We start from the raw sequence: 21658 nt of genomic DNA on the forward strand, positions 1-21658 counted from the left end.
ATACAAGTGTCATAACTTCATCAGCTCTATGCCCTGCCATCTCATCACAGGGGCTCCACCTGCCCCAGAACAGAGTTTCTTCTAGGTGGTTAAGTCACAGGCCAGCTCTTGTTTTCCTGTGAAAGGACTGGGTCACGAACAATGGCTTTACAATGCCAGGACTGTCCTTGGACATCTGGCTTACTGGGATCTGGGCAAAGTGTGTGGTGAAGGAGAGCAGAGGTGGTGGTATCTCTCTCTCTCAAAAAGCAATGTTCCAGCCATCCAGCAACCAGGGTGGGTTGGGCGAGTAACTTCACCTCTGCTCCAGTTTTTCTGCTGGAGTCTGTCTGTCCTTTCTTATGTTCCTGGTTTGTTCCTTTAATTATGCCTAGTCCTCAGAAGCAACTCAGTTCCGGCTTTATGTTTGTCCTCCAGGTTATATAAACTCCTGCAGGCAAAGGCGGCGTTTTGCCACTGTGTAGTTACCGCCACAGCCGTGCTCACCACTGGTAGCTGACTTGTCCTAGAGGACTTGGTAAAGAACAGAGGGACAAGTAGTTAGCCAGCCTGGGCTGCTGGGATGGGATGGGGCTGCAGTGTTGTAGCCAGCTCCTGCAAGTTACTGAACTAAGGGATGAATGCTGGTTTGTCAAGCTTTACAAGCCTATACTTACTCTGGGGAGAGTCAGCGGGAGGGGGCGGGTGGAGAAAGGGGTAGGGGTCAGGCAGGATCATTTTCTCTCTCAATTAAAGCAGGTGGGTAGGGCATGGTCTCTCTGCAGTGTCCCTATCCTGGTGGGCAAGGTTATTTGGGTAGATGTGATACCTTTTATTAGAGCAACTCAGTAGTTGGAAAAAAGTTCTTTGCAACATGGCTACAACCAAAAACCCTTTCCTGGTAGGTTCTCCAGGCCCCACACAGGCATTTGATGGCATAGCCCCACAGGACATGGACCCATTTTATATACGTGATGAAACCACAGCATCCTTTAATTCTGATTCCTAGCCCCCTGACCTGACCACCTAACCATGTTCCCCTTCTCACCCCTACACTGGGGCTAAAAGCTGGGATTTCTGACTTCCTCTGTGTGGTCTGGCCTGGGCAGAGGTAAGAAGACCAGGTGCTCTGGTTCTGCTCCCATGAACTCTCCTCACTGAGGGGGAAGCTCATGTATGTGAGAGACCAGAAGTTTCTTGGGGCCCAATCTGAGACTAGGGAGTGAACTCCTCAAAGAACAGAAGGCCATTGCAGACCTCCTAAATGTGAGGTGCATTTCTCTGGCCCTGCCTTTTCCAACATAAACACACAGCAATGTGCATCTTAAAAGAAACCCGAACAAACCAAGATTGCTCTGCTTCATGTGCATCTTTGATCCTCACCCCAGGAGGGAGCGGAGCAGATGGTAGTCAGAGCTGCTTGATGCCATCGTGGGGAGGTGCTCTGCTCCTGTGAGGAGTACAATATAAGAACCTGTGCAGAAGAGCAGAGACTCCCCAGTCTGTTTTCTTGGCACTAGTCACACTCTCCTCCTTACTGATCCAGCCCTGTCTTTGTCTCTGAACTGTGGCAGAGGGGGGACCCTGACTTATGTACCTGAAAGGCGCTGTGCCTTGCTAGCAGTTCAATAGTAGGTGTAGGTAGGATGGGGTAATCCTGCCCGCCAGGGATGGTCTATACATCCCCGGACTCTTTAAGGGGCAGCTGAAATGTGAATTGGGGTTTTGTAAGGACAAGTAGGAGCAGCCTGGGCTGGAGGTGAATGTCTCTCCTGGGGCATTGGTTTCTGTGCTGTGCATATGTGGAGGCCCAGCCCAGCCTAGCCCCGCAGCTATGCAGTGTGCTTGAAGGAGCTGCTATCTCCCTGACTGACAGGTCTGTGCTTGCTGGCTCCAGCTGTACCTCTCTTGGGGGAGGGGGGCAGCTGCTTTGTACTGAAATTGCCAGGCAGCCTCACCCCCCCCTGCCTACTCCCTTTCTTACCACACCCTGTCCCAGCTTTGTGCATCTTCCCAGCTCCTCTTCTCAAATGCAAAGTGAGGGGGGGGGGGGGAAGAGAGGGGTGCTTAGATCCTCCTGTATCCTGGAGACACTTGTCCTCCAAGCCTGGGGGCCAGGAGCAGGGAGAGCAGCTGCAGGTACAGGCTGCCTCTGCATAGTTTGCATTCCAAAGCCAACCCAAGCCTGGGCTTTCAGAAGGGCCCCTCTCCTCCCCTGCCCTCCCAAGGAAAACCCCAGTTACTTCACATTCCCCAGGCAGCTTCCCAGGACAGCCCTTCCCACTGGGCAGCTTGTGGACCAGCCAGCACCATACCTAGACTCCTGGTGGCCCTGTGCAAACTTTTAGTATCAGACCCCCCTTCGCCAGCGATAATGATGATAATAATCCTTACTTTCATCATTTTGGGGCCCTCTTTCTGTCTGGGCCCTGGGCAGCTGCCCAGTTTGCCCATGCTTGTGTCTGGCCCTGGGACCAACCTGCCTGCCTGGGCAATTCTGGGGCAGTGCTAGAGCTGGTTCAGTTTCTACCAGTTCTCCTTTCCTTCTTCATCACCTGACTCTGCACTCAGCCCTTCTGCCTGCTGTTGAACTGTGGGGGCTCCCCTTCCTCCCCTTCTGCCCTGCGCCCTGGCGTTATTACCCCTAACAACCAGGGACCTGCGAGCCTTTCCTTTGGCCTCTCTTACTGAGTCCTCCTGCTCCCAGTCAGTGGGGGATGACACCCGCTGTATCCTGTAGCTGCAGAGATGGAGGCCTGAGGCTGTAGTGCTGGATCTTGGGAGTAGAGCTCGGGGTGCCTGATGCCCGGTCCTGTACTCTGGCCACTGCCCATGCTTCCCTTGTGAGATTTGGGGACTGCCTGTGCCTGCAGCTCTGTGTCCCAGCCCCTGTTGCTGATCCCACTGTTGAGTAGCTTTGCAGTCATCCTAGGCAGACTGGGCGTCACAGTGTCTGTCTCCTGTTAGGTAACCCCGTCAGTCCCAGATGGTCTGCTTGCTCTCCTTGGGCATCAAGAACTGATCCAGCATGTTCCTCTGCAAACATTTGCTGAAGACAAATCCCCGTCATGGCACCAGCTCTAGGGAAGGGGCAGCTGGACACCTCAGTGGGTGCTGTTGCTTTGCTCAGGCTCTTCCCTCTTGCCCACAGAGAGGACAGTGTCATTTGAGTCAAGGTAGGGATGCGTAGAGGGAGGGGGAGCTGGTAGTCAGCAGGGATGGGGGTGCAGATTCATAATGACTTTCTCCAGGCGACTCCATGCTCCCGGCGCTGAGCTGGTTGAGCAGAAAGTGCATTTTAGTCTCTTGTTTTGTTTGTTCTCTTTCTTCATTAGGGGGGCCAGGCACAGGGCAGTGCAGGCGGGGCAGGGGTGGGGGGAAGAGAGCCTGGGCTTTCAGAGCTGGGAGGGGGGGAAGTGTCAGGTCAAAAAGGGAGGAGTAAAAGGGAGGATTGGGAAAGGCAGCCCCAGGAGGGAGCAGCAGCAGCAGCGTCAGACTGCACACTAGTTTAGGAGCAGCTCTGGCAAGAGGACAAGGTGGGGAAAGCCAGGTAAGGAGACCAGCTCCTGTGGGGAGTCATGACAGGCTAGGGTGCTGGGGTTGTGAGAGGAGGCTATGGTGTGAGAGCTCAGGGAAAGGGGGGTGTAAGTGGGCAGGGGGATGCTGGTGGCTGTGGAGGTGATGGAGTAGTAGAAGCCACCAGTGTGTGCTGTAGAGGGGTCCTTGCAAGCCAGGGCTCTGCTGCTCCAAGTCCGCACCTCCCCCCGGCCAGAAGTTGCAGGCTCTTCTTTGCTGTGCCCCTTGCTCCCCCAGGTTGGGGCTGATGTGTGGACAGGGAGTTTGTAGCAGGCTTCCCTGCCCTCCCTGCTTTACCTTCATGGTAGAGGTGAGCCAGCTTGAGAGGCCAGGATGGGGCTGGGAGCAGAGAGGGCTTCTTTTCTCAGTCTAGCCAGCCTTCCCCTTGGGCTCACCCCCTTGGCCTCTTGGACCCCCACTCTCCTGCCCCCTCTCTATTCCCCACAGCCCCAACCTGCCAGTCTGGGGTTTCCCAAGTGGTGAAGCCCTGGCAGCAACTAATAAAATTTGCTCCTTTTAAACAGCCCATCTACCAGACCGTAAAGCACACAGCCACGTGTTCTGGAGCTGCCTACTTGGTGCCCACTGACCGTTTCAGGATTTCATATCTGCCAAGTCTTGTGAGCAGTGAACAGGCCACCTGCTGCTGCCTGACACAATGAAGCTGCTGCCTCTAATGAGAGGGATCCCTCTTGGCCCAACAGATGAAGGAGGCGGGAGGGAGAATCATAGGACTGGAGCAGGGTGGCGGGGGAAAGGTGATAGAAGAGCAGCCCACAGAGCTGTAGCATGTAGGAGTTGGGTAGCGTCTTTTAAATCAGCGGTTCTCAACCTTTTTTGTACCAGGACCCATTTATAAACATCAATGGCCAGTCCTGACCTAGGGCCCCTCACTTCCCACTCACTGCCCCTCTCCCCAGTGTGTGAGGCATGGGGGGCCCCAGGCAGCCCCTTGCAGGTTTCCCACATTTCTCTCCTTTAAAGGAGAATCCACTTTTAAAGTTTGCTGATCCATTTTTAAAGTTTGTCTGTGACCCTTCATTGTATTCTTGCAACTCACTTTTGGGTCACGACTCATGGGTTGAGAAACACTGTTTTAAATAGGCAGACAAGGTTCTTTGGGTAAATCTGATATCTTTTATTAGACCAACTTAAATAGTTGGAAAAAAATGTTTTAAGCAAGCTTTTGGGTTCAAAATAGTTTTAAATAGTTTGTGAGCTCCTGAGTGGCTCCCTTCACCCTGTCTGTGTGCGGCTCAGGCTGCAGTGTGTACATGCATCCAGGCCTTGCTTGTATATGTGGTTATTGGCTTCCTACTGTGTCCAGGTGGCTTCTTCCTGCCATGTGTGTTGTGAAAAGAACAAAAGACACAAACCAGGCCAGGCTCTCGGGGAGCTGCCATAGCCCCTCTCAACATCGTGGTGCAGTCAACATCAGGTTGCAGCCTTTTAGAAACTACTGCTTCCAGTCCTCCATGCACCCCCTTTCTCCAAGGGCTTGGCTGGAGGGTGCCTTGGGGCCACAGTCTCCAGGTAGTGCAAGAAGACAGTTGCAATTGTCTTGCTTAGATGCAGCCATGGGGCTCATTGCAGGCAGCTGAGGCAGGGCTGAGCATGGTGTCCCGAATGGAAAGCCAAGGGATATCCGGTTAGTGCCCTGTGGTGAGCAGTGCCCCACTGAAAGGCCTGCATTGTGCCATACAGAGCCAGACTGGGTCCAGCCCAGAAGCAGAGGAAGAGCCAGATTTGCAGCTACCAGGTCAGGAGGGTCACTCAGGCTGTTCTGTGGAGAGGTTACCACTGTGTGCCCTTGTTTGCCAGTGTCTCTAGAGTCACCCTCTGTGGCCAGCCAGAGGGCTCTGCCATGCCCTGAGGCATGGGAGACCTGCCAGGAGGGGCTTGGGCCCCAGTCACCTGCCTCCTGGTGGGCTGACCTGTTTGGGCAGTATCAGGAGGGAGGGGAGCTATCCTGTAATAGCCCATGGAACTAAAGGCTCCTTTTGAGCATCTGCACATCAATAGGCTTTGAATAGGAAGGCAGCTCCTAATCCAGCCTATTCAACCTGAATGGAAGCAGGAAGGCTTTTGTTTGAAGGGCCTCCAGATGTTGTGCAGAGGTCAGGGAGCATTTCTGTCTTGTTCAACAGCAAGGACAGAGATGAGGAGGGCCCCACCCATTCTGCCGGGTGTGGGGAGGGTCTGCCCAGGCTCTTGGGGCTCAGGCTTTTCACACTGTGTGCTCCTGGAGGGTGTTTGGTCCTGGGCCTGTTTCCCTGTGTGGAGAGAGCCACCTTCTCTTTACTGCACTGTCTCCCTCCCCTTGGGTGAGAAGAGCCCCCCGTAGCAAGCAGCTCCCTGCCTCTTGAGGGGCGTCTCCAGGGCCAGAGTGGGGTGGGTGTCACTTAAGCTGAAGGAGTTGGGGTTGCATGCAGGCTCTGAACAGTGACCACATAAAGTGCAAGGCAGGTTCTGTCAGGAAAACCTTGAAAAGGGCCAATAGGGGCTGAAGTTTCAGCACTTTAAGGACTGAGCAGGGAAATAGGGGCAAGAAGTAGGGTAATCTTCGCCAGGTTTGGCCATGTCTGGACCGCAACGGAGTGTCCCCCAGTCTCTGAGGAATGTAGCAGGCAGCAAGGCTCGGGGATTAGCTCTGAGAAACTCAGTGCATGAACAAAGTGGGGAGGGGAAAGCAAAAGGAAAGATAGATGGGCAGTCACATGAGACTTTCTGTGTCGGAGGGGGGCAGATGCCGCCAGAAGGTCACCAGAGGGAGGAGATTCCCTCTCCTGTGGTCTTCCCGCTGGTAGCTGAGTTTTCTTCCTTTGTCTTCTCTCTCTGTTCGCCCCCTGAAACAGGGACAGCGCTTGGTCTTTCTTTTAATCTCTGGACCTTGTTCCTCTCTTGCACCTGTGTTTTTTAGGGACAATTTAATTTACTTCCCAGGATATGGGCTGGCACTGCTAATAGCAGCAGCCGTGTAGAAGAAGAGGGGAGCTTGCAGCAGAAAGTTATTGTTTCCAAATAACTGCAAAGGTTGCTCTGTATGTGAAGCGGGAGTACTTCTGGGTAAGCTGGGCAGCTTTTCAGGGGGTTGCCATCTTCGGCCCTTGAAACTGAGTTTTCACCAAAAAAAAGCAGTTCTTCAGGGTTAGTAGTTGCCCTGGTAAGAGGAAAATGGTGACCTGAGTTTAGCTGATGCTCTGCAGCATTTGCCCAAGTCTGCAGAGAGCCTGGGAAAAATGTGCAGAGGTCACTGCCTCTGTGGTTGATGCCCAGCTTGGGCTCCAGGGCACTGAGGTGGTGGCTGTGCAGCTGACCTGTCTGTGTGATTGCCCTGCTCATTTTGAGGGACTGTTAATTTGGAAGCCCTCAGAGGTGATTTATCTACCCTTGGCCATTGTCAGCCATTGGCCAGGGTCCAAAATGAGTTTGGCAACCTGCTCTGTCTCCTGGGCAGGGCACCTCTTCCTCCTTGAGTGGGTGGAGCTTAGTCTGTGGGCAGAGCTCTTTTCTGACCCCTGCTTTTTCCCAGTCTGAAGCCATTGCAAGGCCACCTGTTTGTGGGGAGCTGGTGCATATGGCCTTCGCATCTGCTGGTCTATCTTGTCTGTTTGGCAAAGCGCAGCTTGCTGAATAGGGCAAGGCTCTGGGGTGCCAAGAATTAACGTGTGTGTGTTGTGTGATGGTTGCCTTTGCTCAGCAAGGCTGATGGCGCAAGTGACAAGTGCAGTAATCTTACTGGGTCTCCTCTCTTTCCCCTGGGACAGTTTCTGTGCCCACACCACACATACCCCTTTCCCATGGTGGGGGCAGGGGCAAAACCTATGGATCTGCTGTCTCTGGGCTGTGCTGTGAGCTATCGTTGGCTTTGCCCTGTCCTTCAGAGGGCTGAGTGCCCTGTTGCTGTCGGACTCCCAGCCCTGTGGAGAGGACCCGCGGGGAAGTGAATTGGCATGAATTCTGCTGCATGGGCCAGTGGCTCACCACGGTCACGGTTGTAGTTTTGGCACATAACAGGTCTGCCTGGCCCTTTAAGGCTGCAGCGCCTGGGCACTGACTCCCAGCCAAGTGTACAGGATCCCTGCTCCACACAGCGCACAACATTGTTCAGGCAGGTAATCATCCGTGGCTGAGCCAGGGCAGAGGGAGGCCCCTGGCTTGCCAGACCGCCCCTGCCTGCTCTGTGGGCTCCATCCCCAGGGGCAGCAGTGCTTAGGCCCCTGGCTGCCCTCTGGCCCCTGAGATGGAGGAGCCCAGGAAAGAGCCCGAGTGCTGAGTTTTAACTACTTGCTTATTGCCATGTGGGTAACGCTCCCAGGCAGCACGGCCCCAAGCACCTTGTCCTTGAGGCCTGTATCTCTGGAGCAGCTCTGGGCCTTGCCAGACTCAGGAGGGAGAGGGGGAGGGGGAATTCTTTCTCTAGTTCAAGGGCAGGTTTAATTCAACATCAGGTGACTTTGAGCCTGGGGAGAGCAGCTTTCTAAGCCTCATCTTGTGCTCAGCCATTGGCTGGGGGCAGGATCTGAGGGAGGGCACCAGGCATAGGTTGGGGCCTTGGTGCTGCCCTCTGGAATTAGCAGGAGGGTAGCCAATTGGGACCGTCCTGGAGGTAGGGGTAAGAGGGGGGCATAGTGTGTCCTTGGCCCCTGCAGGGCCAGGGAAGGGGGGGAGGGTTGGGCTGCACAGCAGAGAAGCAGGGAGGGAGGTGCTCTCAGCATCCAGATCCAGCAGCCATGAAAAGGGGGCTCCTCACATGCCTTTTTGAGGCTGGTGTCACAAGGTGCATGGCCTGGGGGCCTGTATTGCAGCCTGACTCCCGGTGTTGCCTGGAGTGGGGCATGCTGGGGCCACAGGCTCCTGCCTCTGTGGTTAATGCCCAGCTTGGGCTCCAGGGCACCGAGGTGGTGGCAGTGCAGCTGACCTATCCGTGTGCTTCCACCCTCCCGGATGTAGGCTCTAGGATGCTGGGGCCAGCAAGGCTAGGCCCGCCCACGTGATCCTCACTGCCACGGCCCTCGGCCTGCTCCGCCTGCATATCCGCCATGCTGCTGTCCTGGCGCGGGAAGCTGAAGCTGCTGCTCGTCACAGCAACACTGGTCATCCTCCTCTCGTGGCTGTACCTCCTGGCAGGCGGTCTGGAGTGTAAGTGCAGCTTGTGTGGCCCCCGGGGGCGTCACACAGGGGAGGGGGACGGAGTGACGGGGCCCACATGGTGGTTGAGCCCCTGCGGGGAGCTAGGACTCTTGGGTTCATCTCCCGGCTTTGCCATAGCAAGAGGTGTGTACAATTGGACCAAGGCCTTTCCCTCTCTGCACCATGGCTTCCCCATTTCGGGGAAGGCTCCTTACCTCCCCTGGGGGCTGGTACAGACAGCACATGATGCTGCGAATGAAGGAGCTGGGCCAGGAACTTGCAGGGTGGTACATGATTGCTTTGGTGACCTGTTATCACCATGCTGAGACCAGCCCCAACTGCTGCACTTGCTCCTCTCTCCCATGCTTGGCAGGTGTTCATGCACCGCAGGCTTTGATGCAGAGAGGTGAGCTTTTCTGCTGCCTCACAGAGTCCAGTATAGGGGCAAACCACATTGGAGCCAGTGTGCTTAACCCGGGATCCCACCGTGTCCCATGGCTTAGACTCACAGTGGTTGCTGGGGGTGGGGTGGGTCTCCCCTCAGATGGCCGCTCTCTCCTGCTGTCTCCTTGCTTTGGAGAACAGCCCAGCCGGGACGTGGAACGAGAGGCCTTGGTGTCTCAGGTGCACAGGGTGGAGGAGGAGAACCAGCAGCTGCGCCTACAACTCAGCCAGTCCCTAGTGCAGGTGGGGGCCACAGAGGGGGGTGACGGCAGCCAGCCATGGGCAGCCTCTGTGGAGAACAGGGAAGCTGCAGGGGAGGAGAAGAGCAACCGCACAGACTGCACCAAGCAACGGACAGTGCAGAAGTGTGAGGTAAGTCATGGCACTACCCCAGGAACAGCAGCACCCCAAAGCAGCTGTATGCGTGGCCCAAGCCACCAGGGTCTTCTGGGGCCCTATAACACTGACCCTGCCTTGCACAGCTCCCCCAGCATGCTGGCTGGGCCAGGGCCTCCCAAACGCATGGAAATTTGCTTAGAAATTGAGAGCAATGATGCTGACAGCGCTCCTTCCCCACCCACCCCCTCTGAAAATGTCAGTGCCCAGCCAGGCACGTGAGCTGGCAGCTGGGGGCCAGCACCAGGATTCCTGAGTTCTGTTCCCAATTCTGCCTCTGATCAGTGGCACAGCTTTCCTTTCTCCCTGCCTCAGTTTCCCCACCCATGCCATGCAGATAAGCATGCTGGCCAGTGTCCCTGGGAGGGCTCTGGTGACCTGTTGTCACTGTGCTGGTGATAAGCATAGACCAGCGCTGACTGCTGCCCTTACTCCCCTCTCCTGCAGAGCCTCTTCCTGTAAATAACATACTGCATTAATTGAGATGGGCAGAACAGAGGAGCTGGCAGCCTGGACAATGTTTAGCAGCACGGACCCCTTAGCCTGATGGAGGGGGGGAGTAGAGGAAGGAAGGGGAGGAGGTATCAATCAGGCATAAGCTCTCAGGGAAACAGTGTGACAACCTCTGCTGAGGCTGTCCCAGAGGATGCTTCATGCTGGGGCTCCATGCCTCTGAGTGCTGCACTGGGAAGGGGCTGACCATCCCTCTTGTCCCTGGGCAGCTCCTGCATGTGGCAATTGTCTGTGCTGGGCATAATGCAAGCAGAGATGCGGTGACCCTGGTGAAATCCATTCTCTTCCACAGGTACGTGGGGCAAGGGGGGCAGGAGCAGGGTCCTATGCTGCTAAGTGTTGGTTCTTGCCCTGGAGTCATCTCCCAGTGGGGCAGAAGGGCTCCACTTCCACTACCACCTCAGATTTTGGGGGCTCAGATACAGTGAGGAGCAGATATGAACTGTACCTGCCTTGTGGCTTCTCAGCCCTGCAGCAGTCCAGGAAGGGGAGAGGATGAACAGCAGGGAGATCTGTCCTGTGGGAAGGGACCTCACCTGTCACCCCTCTCCAGCATGGTGCCTGGGATCCTTTGTTACTGTAGGGAGGGCTTGGAGGGTCCCAGGGACAAGGGCTGAGGGAGGAACAAATCCCATGGAAGGGGTAGGTGTTACTGCTGGGCAGTGGGGCCTGCCCTGGCTTGGTCCAGGCTTGGCAAGGGGCACTGGGGTAGGACTGGGGTGGGTAGTGGTTCAGTGACCCTGCCTTCACTTCCCCCCACCCTGCAGGAAGAACCCTCTTCATTTCCACCTCATCACGGACTTGGTGGCTCGGCAGATTTTGCAGACTCTCTTCCAGTCCTGGATGGTACCCTCCGTCCACGTCAGCTTTTACGACGCCGACAACTTGAAGGCAGGAGCCCCTGTTGTCCCCTGCACTCTCACTCTCCCTCCTCCCCCCACTTGTCTTTCCCCACTCAGTATCTTGGAAGCTAGGTGCCCTCCAGGGTGCATGGGTGAGAGAACAGTGGTCACCAAGCTAGGCACTCTTTTGCTGCTGGTCTCCCCTCACCTGCTCTCCTCCTGGCATCTGTTCCCCCTTTGCTAATACAGAAGCACTTGGTTGCCAGAGGGCTTGTGCCTTTCTCCTGCACTTGTGAGTGAGTCTTGATCTATAGAGACTGGAAACTGCTCCCACATGGCCCTGCTGAAGGGTGGGTTGAGCCTGTCCTACTGACTCACAGTGGCTTGGACACAAATTGTTATCTTGACTCCAAACTGGGTGTAGGAGGGGTGGGACCAGGCAGTGGGTGGCACATGGGGGGCAGAAGGGGACCTGCGGGGATCACAGGTCAGCCTTGTCACTCAAGATCCAGCAGGAGGAGGACATGCCATGCTAGTGCTGTGTTCAGGGGATAGGAAGGCAGAGCTGGAGTCAGGGAGCACTGAGGGCAACTAGAGACAACAGACACGTGCAGTGGCTAAAGAGGCTGAGAGGGGCCCAGAGACAAGAACTGCACTGGGACAGAGCTGCACAAAGCTCCTATGGGACTGGCTGTGCCAGAGTCATCATGCCTAGAGACCGGCTAAGGAAGGATCCTTTGTACAGCCCAGGGGACACAACTGTATCCCATCTGCCTGTGGTCTCATGTTGTGGAGCAGACATTAGACACCTGGTACATGGTGCTCCAGAGGCAGGGAGGCACTTGGGGAAGGACAACAGGGGTGGGCTGTAAGGAGAGATGACAAGACAGCACGGCTGGCAGTGCAGAGGAGGGAGGCAGGAGGCTGTAATATCTGCAGGGGCCTGGGCTGTGAGCCCCATGTGGGTGCAGGGGTGAGTTAGGCTGGCTCAGAGGGTGCGGGGCACAGCTGAAGGCTGTTTTGGCTGAGCCTTCAGAGACAACCTGACACAACCATGGGGCAGGTCTCTCAGGGCAGGGAGCCAGTGCCCCATGCACTGAATGCTGCCTGTCACAGAGCTGTGCTGTGGGGCCAATCCTACACAGGCCCTGTGGGAGTGGCTGAATGCTCACAGGCCTCTTCCACCTTTGCTGCCCACCATCCCTCAGGGTGGGCAGACCCATTAGGGCAATGGTTCTCAAACTTTTTTGTACCAGGGCCCATTTGTAAACATGCATGGCCAGTCCTAACTCGGTGCCCCTCGCTCCTGACCCACTGCCTCCAGCCCCCAGTGTCTGGAGCAGAGGGTGGGTATGTGGGGCTTGGGGGGGGCCCCCAAGCAGCCCCTCACCGGCTGGAGCTCTGCCAGCCTGCAGGGGAAAAGCCACGGTTTCCCACGTTTTCCCACATTTTTCTCCTTTTAAAGGAGAATCCATTTTTAAAGTTTGTTCATGACCCTTTCTTGTGGCCCACTTTTGGGTCGTGACCCCACAAATTGAGAAATGCTTTCCCGCTCCTGGTTGAAAAGGGAAATGAAGAATGAACCTGGGGTCTCTGTGCCGCCTAGTGGCAGCTCCTATACATGGTGCATGCTGTGGGATTGGCACTGGCAAATATATGCCTGGACAGGAAGAGTGCTATACTATAGCCAAGGAAAACCTCAGCACGCTATGACTCCTGAGAGCCTGGCACCCAGCACAGGGACAGCACTGGCTGGGAGGGCAGTCACATTGCCTTGCTAGGCTCTGGGACTTGGCTGTGCCCCTCTGTAGGCCGTGGTAGCTGTGGAGTTCAGTTAATGGTGCACAGGGGATCGTTTTTCAGGCAGGGGCACCCCATCTGCTTCCCCCTCTATTTCTAGGAGGGTTGTTAAATGTCTGGCTCATGGTTTTGTCCCAGGAGGGTTCAGGAATGGCTGCCGCAGCCCTGAGAGCCAACCCCACCTCTGTTCCTACTACAGCCGGAGGTGTCCTGGATCCCCAACAAGCACTACTCAGGGATTTATGGGCTGATGAAGCTGACACTCACCAAGGCACTGCCCCCCAACCTCACCAAGGTCATCGTGCTGGACACAGACATCACCTTTGCCACTGACATTGCTGAGCTGTGGGCTGTGTTTGGAAAGTTCTCTGGTAAGTGAGAGCTCTGGTAATGGGGCTCTGGGAGCTGGGTTGAGTGGCTGCAGCCCTGGAAGAAGAGCCAGCTCTGTTGCCCTCCTTCCCCTGAGCTTCACCTGTAGGCCTGCTTGGGACACGTGACCCTCTGGTGAGTTGGGTTGCCTGCATGCGTCTTCCTCTCTTGCAGAGAAGCAGGTGATTGGGTTGGTGGAGAACCAGAGTGACTGGTATCTAGGGAACCTGTGGAAGAACCACAGGCCATGGCCAGCACTGGGACGTGGCTTCAACACAGGTGAGTGTGGACCATGTGTAGGGGCAGCTCTTTTGGGGCAGGGTTAATTGCATGTACCTGGCTTTGCACAAACCAGATACACTACTCAAAGCTGTGGTATGAACAGGGGGCAGCAGGGTGAGGAGTCTGCCCCTGCCCAGCACTTTGGGCTTTACTGGGAAGGAGCAATGGCCACTGTCCTACTACAGAGTGATGGCACCCTTGAGTCATTCCTGCTGTGGTATGGGGATAGACTAGAGGACAGGGAGCCAGCAGGGAGATCGGACTCCAGTGGGATCCAATGCTAGGTGGCTTTGGCCGTGAGGAACTCTGCACAGCTCTGCAGGGCCCTTTCATTCTGCTGGCAGCCACACCTGGGGCTTCCTTGACACACAGTGCCTCAGTCTTTGGTCTAGGAACAGGAATAGCTGGTCCCAGGAGCTCAGCTGACTTAGTGGGTTGCTCCAACCTGAACTGGCGCTCAGGCCGGAGGGGAAGGTGGCCCGCTGGCATCCACTCCTTTGTGCTCCTGCCATGGCCCACGGTGACCTTCTGCAGAGATGGCCCAGTCTGCCTTTATGCACCTTCCACTCTGCACCCACCACTTGAGAATCCTGTTTGGGATGAGGCTGAGCTCTGTATGGCAGAGCTGGGCTCCCACAACATGCACCTGGGTGACCCACTGTGCTCTAGTTACTACTGAGTGGGCTAAGCTGGATCCACAGCAGCAGACACAGGCCATGGGCTGGCTGGTGCTGCCTTGAGAGGGGGTGTTCTGAGACATTATGCCCTTCCCTTCCTCCCCAGGGGTGATCCTTTTGCTCCTGGAGCGCCTGCGACAGATTGGCTGGGAGCAGATGTGGCGGCTGACGGCGGAGCGGGAACTCATGAGCATGTTCTCCACCTCGCTGGCAGATCAGGTACGTGCCAGTCCTGCCCCCAGCTCTGCCCCAGGGCAAGCCGGCTGCAGGAGACAGACGGATCTCTGGGGCCATGGGACATTGCTACAGACCCTGCAGACAGCCCTGGTGTTGAGCTTGCACACTGGGATCCATGCAAGAGATCTGCAGGCTCCTACCCGCCTGCTGGTTGCTGTGTCTCTTTTAATCTACAGTCCTCTGGGAGGGATGGGTTGGTCACTGTATCCAGCTGTGGGTGGCCTTATGACAGGGACCAAAACAGGGACACCCCCCCCCCCCCCCCAAGTCCAAGCCTTCTGGTCCCCTCTGCTCCCCACCCTGCAGGCTCTCGGAAAGTGTGTGCTCACTGTCCTGCTGTCCCTCTTCCAGGACATCTTTAATGCAGTGATCAAGCAGAACCCCATGCTGGTGTACCAGCTCCCCTGCTTCTGGAACGTGCAGCTGTCAGACCACACCCGCTCCGAGCAGTGCTACACAGAGGTCTCTGATCTTAAGGTGGGTTTTCCTGACCATGACTGCAGCTGGGCCTTCAGATTTCCCTTGCTGCAGGCACCTGGATCTTCTGGCCAGCTGCCCCCTGGACTTGGGGGATGAAGTGTTTGGCTGCTGCGTCCCAGAGAGGGATGGGGGAATGTGAGAGCTTGGTGGACCCTTGGCCTCACACTTCAAGCTGTCGCTTTCCAGGTGATCCACTGGAACTCACCTAAGAAGTTGCATGTGAAGAACAAGCATGTGGAGTTCTTCCGAAACCTCTACCTGACGTTTCTGGAGTACGATGGGAATCTGCTGCGCAGGGAGCTTTTCGGCTGTGCCAGCCCACCCAGCCTGCCCGGCGACCAGGTGAGAGCCTGCTGGGACACCAGCACTCCCCACCCACCCAGCCTAACCCCTTGTGCCTGTCCTCACTCACCCTGGACACATCGGAGTGGGCAGAGAACCATGAGGCACCGATTGGCTCCCAAGTAGACTCTATCCATGCCATCCCTTGGGGCCTTGCAAGGTGAGTCTCCCAGGGCCAGGCACCTTGGCTATGTGTAAACTAGTTGTGCCCTCCCACACTTTCTGGCTGAAGTGTGTGTCCTGGTTGGGTTAGCTGCAGCCTGGCCCCTACCCCACCTCACCAATAGGTGCATTCTAGCTGCAGCGGGCTCTGGAGGACCTGGATGAGGATGACTCCTGCTACGATTTCCGCCGGCAGCACCTCACACAGCACCGCATTCACCTCTTCTTCCTGCAGTATGAGTTCATGGCCTTGTCTGACCCAGTTGATGTCACCCTGGTTGCCCAACTCTCCATGGACAGGTGTGTGGCAGGGCCTGAGAGGGGGGAGGGGAGAGAGTCTCATCATCCTGCCCCCTTTGGGCTGCCTCCTGCTGCCAGAGAGATCCTCAGGGCTCTGTGAGCAGGGTTAACTAGCCCTGTACCCAACCAGGAGCAGCGCCACAGCAGTCAAACCAGCTCTGTGCCAGGAAAAACACTGTCTCCATCTGGGATGGGGAGGGGGGACCTTGAGGGACTGGGGTTTACATGGAAAAATTACGTTAAATGGAACGTGTGTGATTCTGTGACTGTCACATCGCCCCGACCATGGAATCACGCCCTAGAACCTGAGCTCTCACTGAGAACAACGCTTCTAGCCCTTCACTGCAAGGAAAGCCTTGTAGATGCAAACCTGGCAGATCTAATTCTGCAATCTCTGCCTCAGTTTGTCGTTATGGGGTGCATTGTTTTCATATCTGATTCAATTAAACTGTCCACTGTTTACTTTGCTGGGAGCTGCCACACCAACCCCATCACTGCCACTGCCAGTAGGAGGATCTAGGGGAGTTGCTATGGCTTTCAGGTTTGGTTGGTCATGGTGTACACAGGGCCTGGCCATCAGACTGCAAGGCAATTTGCCCTAAGGGCAGGGGAATGGTGGATGGGTTGTGGCAGATCTGTGATCTGGAGGCTTTCTCAGGTAGCTGTAACCAGCCTGGCTGCAGCCACTGCTGTCCACCTCTCCTTGTTCCTGCATGCTCAGTGGCCTAGTGATCCCCCCCACATGGCCAACTCTGGTGGGGCTCACCTTGTGCCATGCCCTTTGGCTTGTAGGTTACAGATGCTGGAGGCCATCTGCAAACACTGGGCAGGACCCATCAGCCTGGCGCTCTACATGTCAGATGCGGAGGCCCAGCAGTTCCTGCGCTACGCCCAGGCCTCGGAGGTGCTGAGTAGCCGCAGGAACATCGCCTACCACATTGTGTACAAGGAAGGGCAGTTCTACCCCATCAACCTGCTGCGGAACGTGGCACTGACCAATGCGCAGACACCCTACGTTTTCTTGACTGACATCGACTTCCTGCCTATGTACAGTCTCTACGATTACCTCAGGTGCAGCTGGAACTACCTGGCTAGGACCCCCTAAGCCTCTGTGCTGGAAGCTTTAAGAGAAGAGGGGCAGGGGACAGATCAGCCTAAGCACTCTTGCTCCTGTAGTGTCTGCTCCGTGACACTGAGAAAAAGGATATTGAGCTAGAGAGACATGTGGTCTGACCTATAATGGCATCTCTCGCTCTTTCAGATCCCCTATCCTCACTTTCCTCCAAGCTCTGTCCAAGCTGTCGAACAGTGGGGCTCCCAGCTTTTCCCGCAGGATGTGGTTCCCCAGCCTGGGGCTTTCACTACCAGGAAGCTTCTTTTTCATCTTCCACTGGGTCCCCTGGGTGGGGGAAAGGGCTGCCACAGATGGGAGGAGCGTGCCATGTCCCTTCTGGCCCTGCACAGCAGATACTGAAGGTCTCCCATGACCAGTCTCTCGCCAAGGAAGGACAGGATTCTCTCAAGCCTGTTGATGCCCTTCCAGAACCAGCCAAGGGGGCCAGTGGGCCAACATGGCTGCACCTGGGGCTCCCAGCCCCTATTGTGTGGCCAGTACAGGGGTACATATTTACCTGCTACTCGTTCCATGCCATGCTGGTGAAGCCTAATGCTCTCTTCCTCCTTGCTGTAGGAGCTCCATTCAGCAGCTGGCACTGCCTCAGAGGAAGTTGGCACTCATTGTGCCAGCATTCGAGACTCTGCACTATCGCCTGACCTTCCCCAAATCCAAAGCGGAGCTGCTTTCCATGCTGGACATGGGCTCCCTCTACACTTTCAGGTAGGTGCTAGAGCTGCTCTCCTCCATGCAGCAGGGCCTAGATTCTGGCAGAAGCAAATAATGAGGGGCCGTGGTGTCTCCCCTCTCCACTCGCACCCTCTGTGTCTGCTTCAGTCTCTATCTCTGCTTCCAGGAACATAGTGAGAAAAACAGCCTTGTGCCTGTGGGCTCTGGGTGCCCCTGGCCTCTCTCTGGAAGCTAAGAGCCTTTGGGCCTGGTGCCTCATGTCCATTTCTCTTTGAAGGTACCACGTGTGGCCCAAGGGCCATGCCCCAACTGACTATGCCAAGTGGCGGACAGCCACAGTACCGTACCTCGTGGAGTGGCAGCCGGACTTCGAGCCTTATGTTGTAGTGAGGCGCGACTGTCCCCAGTATGACCAGAGGTTCGTGGGCTTTGGCTGGAACAAGGTGTCCCACATCATGGAGCTTGATGCCCAGGTGAGTGAGGAGCCACCAACCTAGGCAAGGGTGGGGGACTCAGCCCCTGCCCTGCACTGCAGGAAGGGCCCTTGGGCAGGTGGGTTTGGATTGTTTTCGGCACAAATTGCCTTTCTGACTAAGTACTGCTGCCCTTGAGCAAATGTTTGGGGACTGATGCTCTGGGGAGGGCTGTGCTGTTTGCTCCCTGACGCCCTGTGCTCTCCCTAGGAGTACGAGCTGCTGGTCCTGCCCAATGCCTTCATGATCCACATGCCTCATGCTCCCAGCTTCGACATCTCCAAGTTCCGCCTCAGTGCTGGGTACCGAGGCTGCCTGCAGACACTGCGGGAGGAGTTCCACCAGGACCTGTCGCGTAGGTACGGTGCAGCCGCGCTGAAATACCTCACGGCTGAGAGGAGCCTGTGACTTGGAGGGCCAGCATATGCAGGGCATCGGTTGTACGCTAGGGAGGGAAGGGGACCTCTCCTGATCTGGCTCAGTTTAGGAGCTCTCCCTGCAGGCATCAAACCTGCAGCACAATCTCCCTCCAGCTAGACAGAGAGGGAGAGGGCCATTGAGCTGCAGCCCAGGGTTTGGCATTACTGAGAGGGCCTGCTGGTTACCGCTGCTTCCCATGGTCAAGGGTGAGCATCTCAGGGCTGAGCATTGGCTCAGAGGAGCAGAAATACGAATCCAAAGTTGGGATAATGTCACTGAGCAGAAAGGGGAGGCTCTGGGTGGTTCCTCTAGTCAGGGAGAGGCTGGTTTGGTCCCTGTAGTGCAGTGTCCAAGGCTTTGGCCAGAAAGGGGTTTCCAGTGTCCCTGTAGGAGACAGTGAGGTGGGAAGTCTCCCTCTTGCACATTCCCTGACATTCAGCCAAAAAGTTCCTTTGCTTTCAACTACGCCCCCACCTCACTGTACTCCTGGGGCCCTGCCTCCTCCAGCCCCTGTGCAGGAAGCCCTGCTAGGACTAGCATCACCGCAGGTCATTTCTTTCATTCCTCCATCTCTTGCATGCACAGCTCCGTAACTCCAAGCCCCTTCCAGAGTGGAGGTGTGTGGAGAGGGGGCTGGCACCTCACCCCATTCCATGCCTCCACCTGGAAGATGGCCTAAATGTACAGGAACAGATGACACTGTCTGCCTGCCTGAGTTGTGGAGACTGCAACCTCTTGCCTTATACCACAGCTGGAAGCACATAGCTCCCAGCTGGGCTGGTCACTAGTTGTGACTGTGGGCTTCTGCCTTAAGGGTGTGCCCTGCTTAGAATCATAAAAACACAGAGCTAGAAGGGAGGTTGTCTAGCTCAAACCCCTGCTTAAGACGGGATCATCCCTCCACTTACCATGAAGAGGCAGACACAGCCATGCTTACATGGTGCCTGAATAGGGCTGGGCCCAGCAGCTTCTTTCCCCCTTCCACCCCAGTGAGCTTCTACAACCAAGGCTGTGCCTCCAGGTGCAGCTTCAGCTGGGACCTGCCAGGGGACCCCGGCTTGATATTAGCACCATTACCTTGCCAATAGCAGTACAGCACTGGCTCTTTTCCCATCTTGCTGTGGCCCAGATGCGTGTGTCACTGTCTGGGAGGTGAGGCATTGTGCACATGTTCAGGGCTGTGTCTGCCTCTCTACAGAAAGAGCTCAGTGTGCAAAATACACACGTCTGCTACCCAGAGGCTTTGGGTCTGGCCCTTTATTTTATATAAAGTCTAATCTCTGTTCAAGTTCCCAAAGGAGGTGCTGCTGCTGGACAGCCTGCACCCCTCCAAGACACGGCCATCCTCCCTGTACTGGCAAGCTGCTGCATTTCCCTCAGGTTTTCCTGGCTGGGGAGGGGCTAGTGAGACCTAATGCTGCAGGTTTGAGTCAGTTACTGAGGCCCACGGACTGTTCCTGTCTTTGCCGTGGTGCTAACTGCTAGGTCTTGGTCACTGCTGTGATTGAGCTAGGCAGGCCTGAAGCATGGGGGCAAGTGATCCTGTCCGGAGGAACCTCCTGGGGCCATTCCACAGCTCAGGAGGCAGGAGCCTGAATCTCACTAACACTGACATTGTCATTGACAATCAAGGAGGTGGTTGACACCAGACCACAGTAGTTGGGCACCATGCCTGGACCCTGCACAGGGAGCAGTTTCAGCCAGGCACCGTTCCACAGCCATCACACACTGGAGCACATGGGACACCCTTGCTTTCCTCATTATTTAAATTATTTAAAGTGATTCTTCCTGTGGTGTAAAGGATCAGGGGGTCCGTGGGTTTGTCTCTTCCTTGTTGATTTTGCAGATGGTCCTGGAGTATCTTCAGGCCTGTTGCTGCTGGAATGCTGCTGTTCACTTCCTAGCATTAATCTGATACCTGTAAGCCTGTGCTGTGTGCAAAACCCTCCATCCACAGCAGGGCAGGCACTGAGAGGGGAGGCCTACCCATCACTCTGCTGTGTTTGGAAGGACATGAGTGTTTCTTGCAGGGTTTTTAATTAAAGCTTTTTTATCCTTTTTCAAAGCTTTGGGGAAGCTGTGTGGTTATTTGGTCTTGTTCTGTGTCACGGATAGCAGGGTTGGCAGGCAGGGCAGGACTACGGGCCACTGTTTTATCAGAAAAGGGCATGGAGTGAGAAGCAGGTGCTGTGTCAAGGAGACGTGAGGAGCGTGGCTCTTCCAGTGATGGGCAAGGGAAGGGATACCTTCTGAAGGAAGATGTAAAGCACTTGGGCTTTAGTTTAACAAAACAAAGACTGTGGGGAAACATGATGCCACTTATTCACCCAATGAATGGGTTTGTAATGAGGGCAAGAGAGAAACTTCTTAAGCAAAAAACAAAATCCAGCACAGAAGCTGATGACAACAAACTAGGTATAAAAACTTGCACTGGAAACAGAGAAAAACCTTTTCAGAGGGGTGAAGTTTGGGAATGGTCTGAACTAAGAACTTTGATCTGCTGTAAGAGTGAACTCAATAGATGTGTTTATGAAAGGCTGGTTTGCTGGGACAGGGAGTTCTTGGCTCAGCAATCAGTGGGTGAGATGCATGGAATCGGTTAAAAGCAATCCCCTGCGCAGGGTTCAGAGCTAACTTTCTTGCAGTGTGGCTGGTGTATCCCTGGAACTCCCATGCTTTGGCGGTTTGCAGGTTGTCCCCTGCTATGAATGGTACTGGTTTTTGCAAGGGGCAGGGGGTTGCCTTTCTCTGATACACTAAGCTCAGGCCACAGCTAAATTCAAGGGTTTTTGGCTGGAACATACTAGTACACTTGCCTGTACTTAGAAAACTCATAAGTTTCTGGCTGGAGGATCTCTCTCTTCTGCTCAGGGTCAGACTAACAGCCAAATCTGGAGTCAGGAAGGAGTTCCCCCCTTTTAGGTTTGATTGGCAAGGAGGGGCTTTCCCTGGACCCCCATCCACTGAGCAGATATTACTCTACTACAATGCTGTCCTTTCAGTGGCAGGACCATGGCAGCACCCTTGTCTCCTCTGCTTTTACCACTAGCTTGTTGGAGGGTGCTCCTGATTTTGACCTGTGTGATGGCTTGACATAGTAAATGGTTGTCTCTGAATGCAGGAGAGAAGACACAGTGGCCCAGGGTCTAGTTCTGTGTTCCTAGTACTTCTCCCATCACCACCCACACACCTGTTTTGAAACCCTCTCCCTTCCTGGCTGAAATGCTGAGCAGAGTGGGGAATAGGAAGAAGCAGGTGCAGTAACAGGAAGAACACATGCTAACACCATAAACAAGACTGAACTTCTCCTTCTAAGCAAACATGGAGCCTCAACCCTCATTGCCTTTGCTAGTCTCCAGCTGAAGGCACAGCTCTGCCCACATGGCATTCCTGGCTTGCACTGGAAGCCTCTGCTGGCAAATGCGCTAC

The 21658-nt window shown here is 55.4% G+C and overlaps 1 protein-coding gene across 11 annotated transcripts in view; it reads left to right on the forward strand.

Annotated features, from left to right (window-relative positions):
- Nucleotides 1-21658, forward strand: part of LARGE2 (LARGE xylosyl- and glucuronyltransferase 2) — an 87723-nt gene that overhangs the window by 24915 nt on the left and 41150 nt on the right. For 4 of the 11 annotated variants that reach the window (XM_059722783.1, XM_019476670.2, XM_019476673.2 and 1 more), the window contains 15 exons: nucleotides 8509-8697; nucleotides 9233-9504; nucleotides 10251-10333; nucleotides 10809-10932; nucleotides 12883-13054; nucleotides 13227-13331; nucleotides 14118-14230; nucleotides 14600-14725; nucleotides 14915-15070; nucleotides 15369-15532; nucleotides 16325-16603; nucleotides 17223-17369; nucleotides 17614-17809; nucleotides 18020-18168; nucleotides 20076-20294. In XM_059722783.1, coding sequence (XP_059578766.1) covers nucleotides 8598-8697; nucleotides 9233-9504; nucleotides 10251-10333; nucleotides 10809-10932; nucleotides 12883-13054; nucleotides 13227-13331; nucleotides 14118-14230; nucleotides 14600-14725; nucleotides 14915-15070; nucleotides 15369-15532; nucleotides 16325-16603; nucleotides 17223-17369; nucleotides 17614-17809; nucleotides 18020-18168; nucleotides 20076-20133 — 2244 coding nt within the window. In that variant the 5' untranslated portion in view covers nucleotides 8509-8597 and the 3' untranslated portion in view covers nucleotides 20134-20294. Of the gene's footprint in view, nucleotides 1-3422; nucleotides 3530-8508; nucleotides 8698-9232; nucleotides 9505-10250; nucleotides 10334-10808; nucleotides 10933-12882; nucleotides 13055-13226; nucleotides 13332-14117; nucleotides 14231-14599; nucleotides 14726-14914; nucleotides 15071-15368; nucleotides 15533-16324; nucleotides 16604-17222; nucleotides 17370-17613; nucleotides 17810-18019; nucleotides 20295-21350; nucleotides 21655-21658 lie in introns of those variants that run through there. The other 7 variants (XM_059722788.1, XM_059722787.1, XM_059722786.1 and 4 more) reach the window with 6 other exon arrangements.

Source organism: Alligator mississippiensis, chromosome 2 (assembly GCF_030867095.1).
Source record: "Alligator mississippiensis isolate rAllMis1 chromosome 2, rAllMis1, whole genome shotgun sequence".
Taxonomy (NCBI): Eukaryota; Metazoa; Chordata; order Crocodylia; family Alligatoridae; genus Alligator; species Alligator mississippiensis.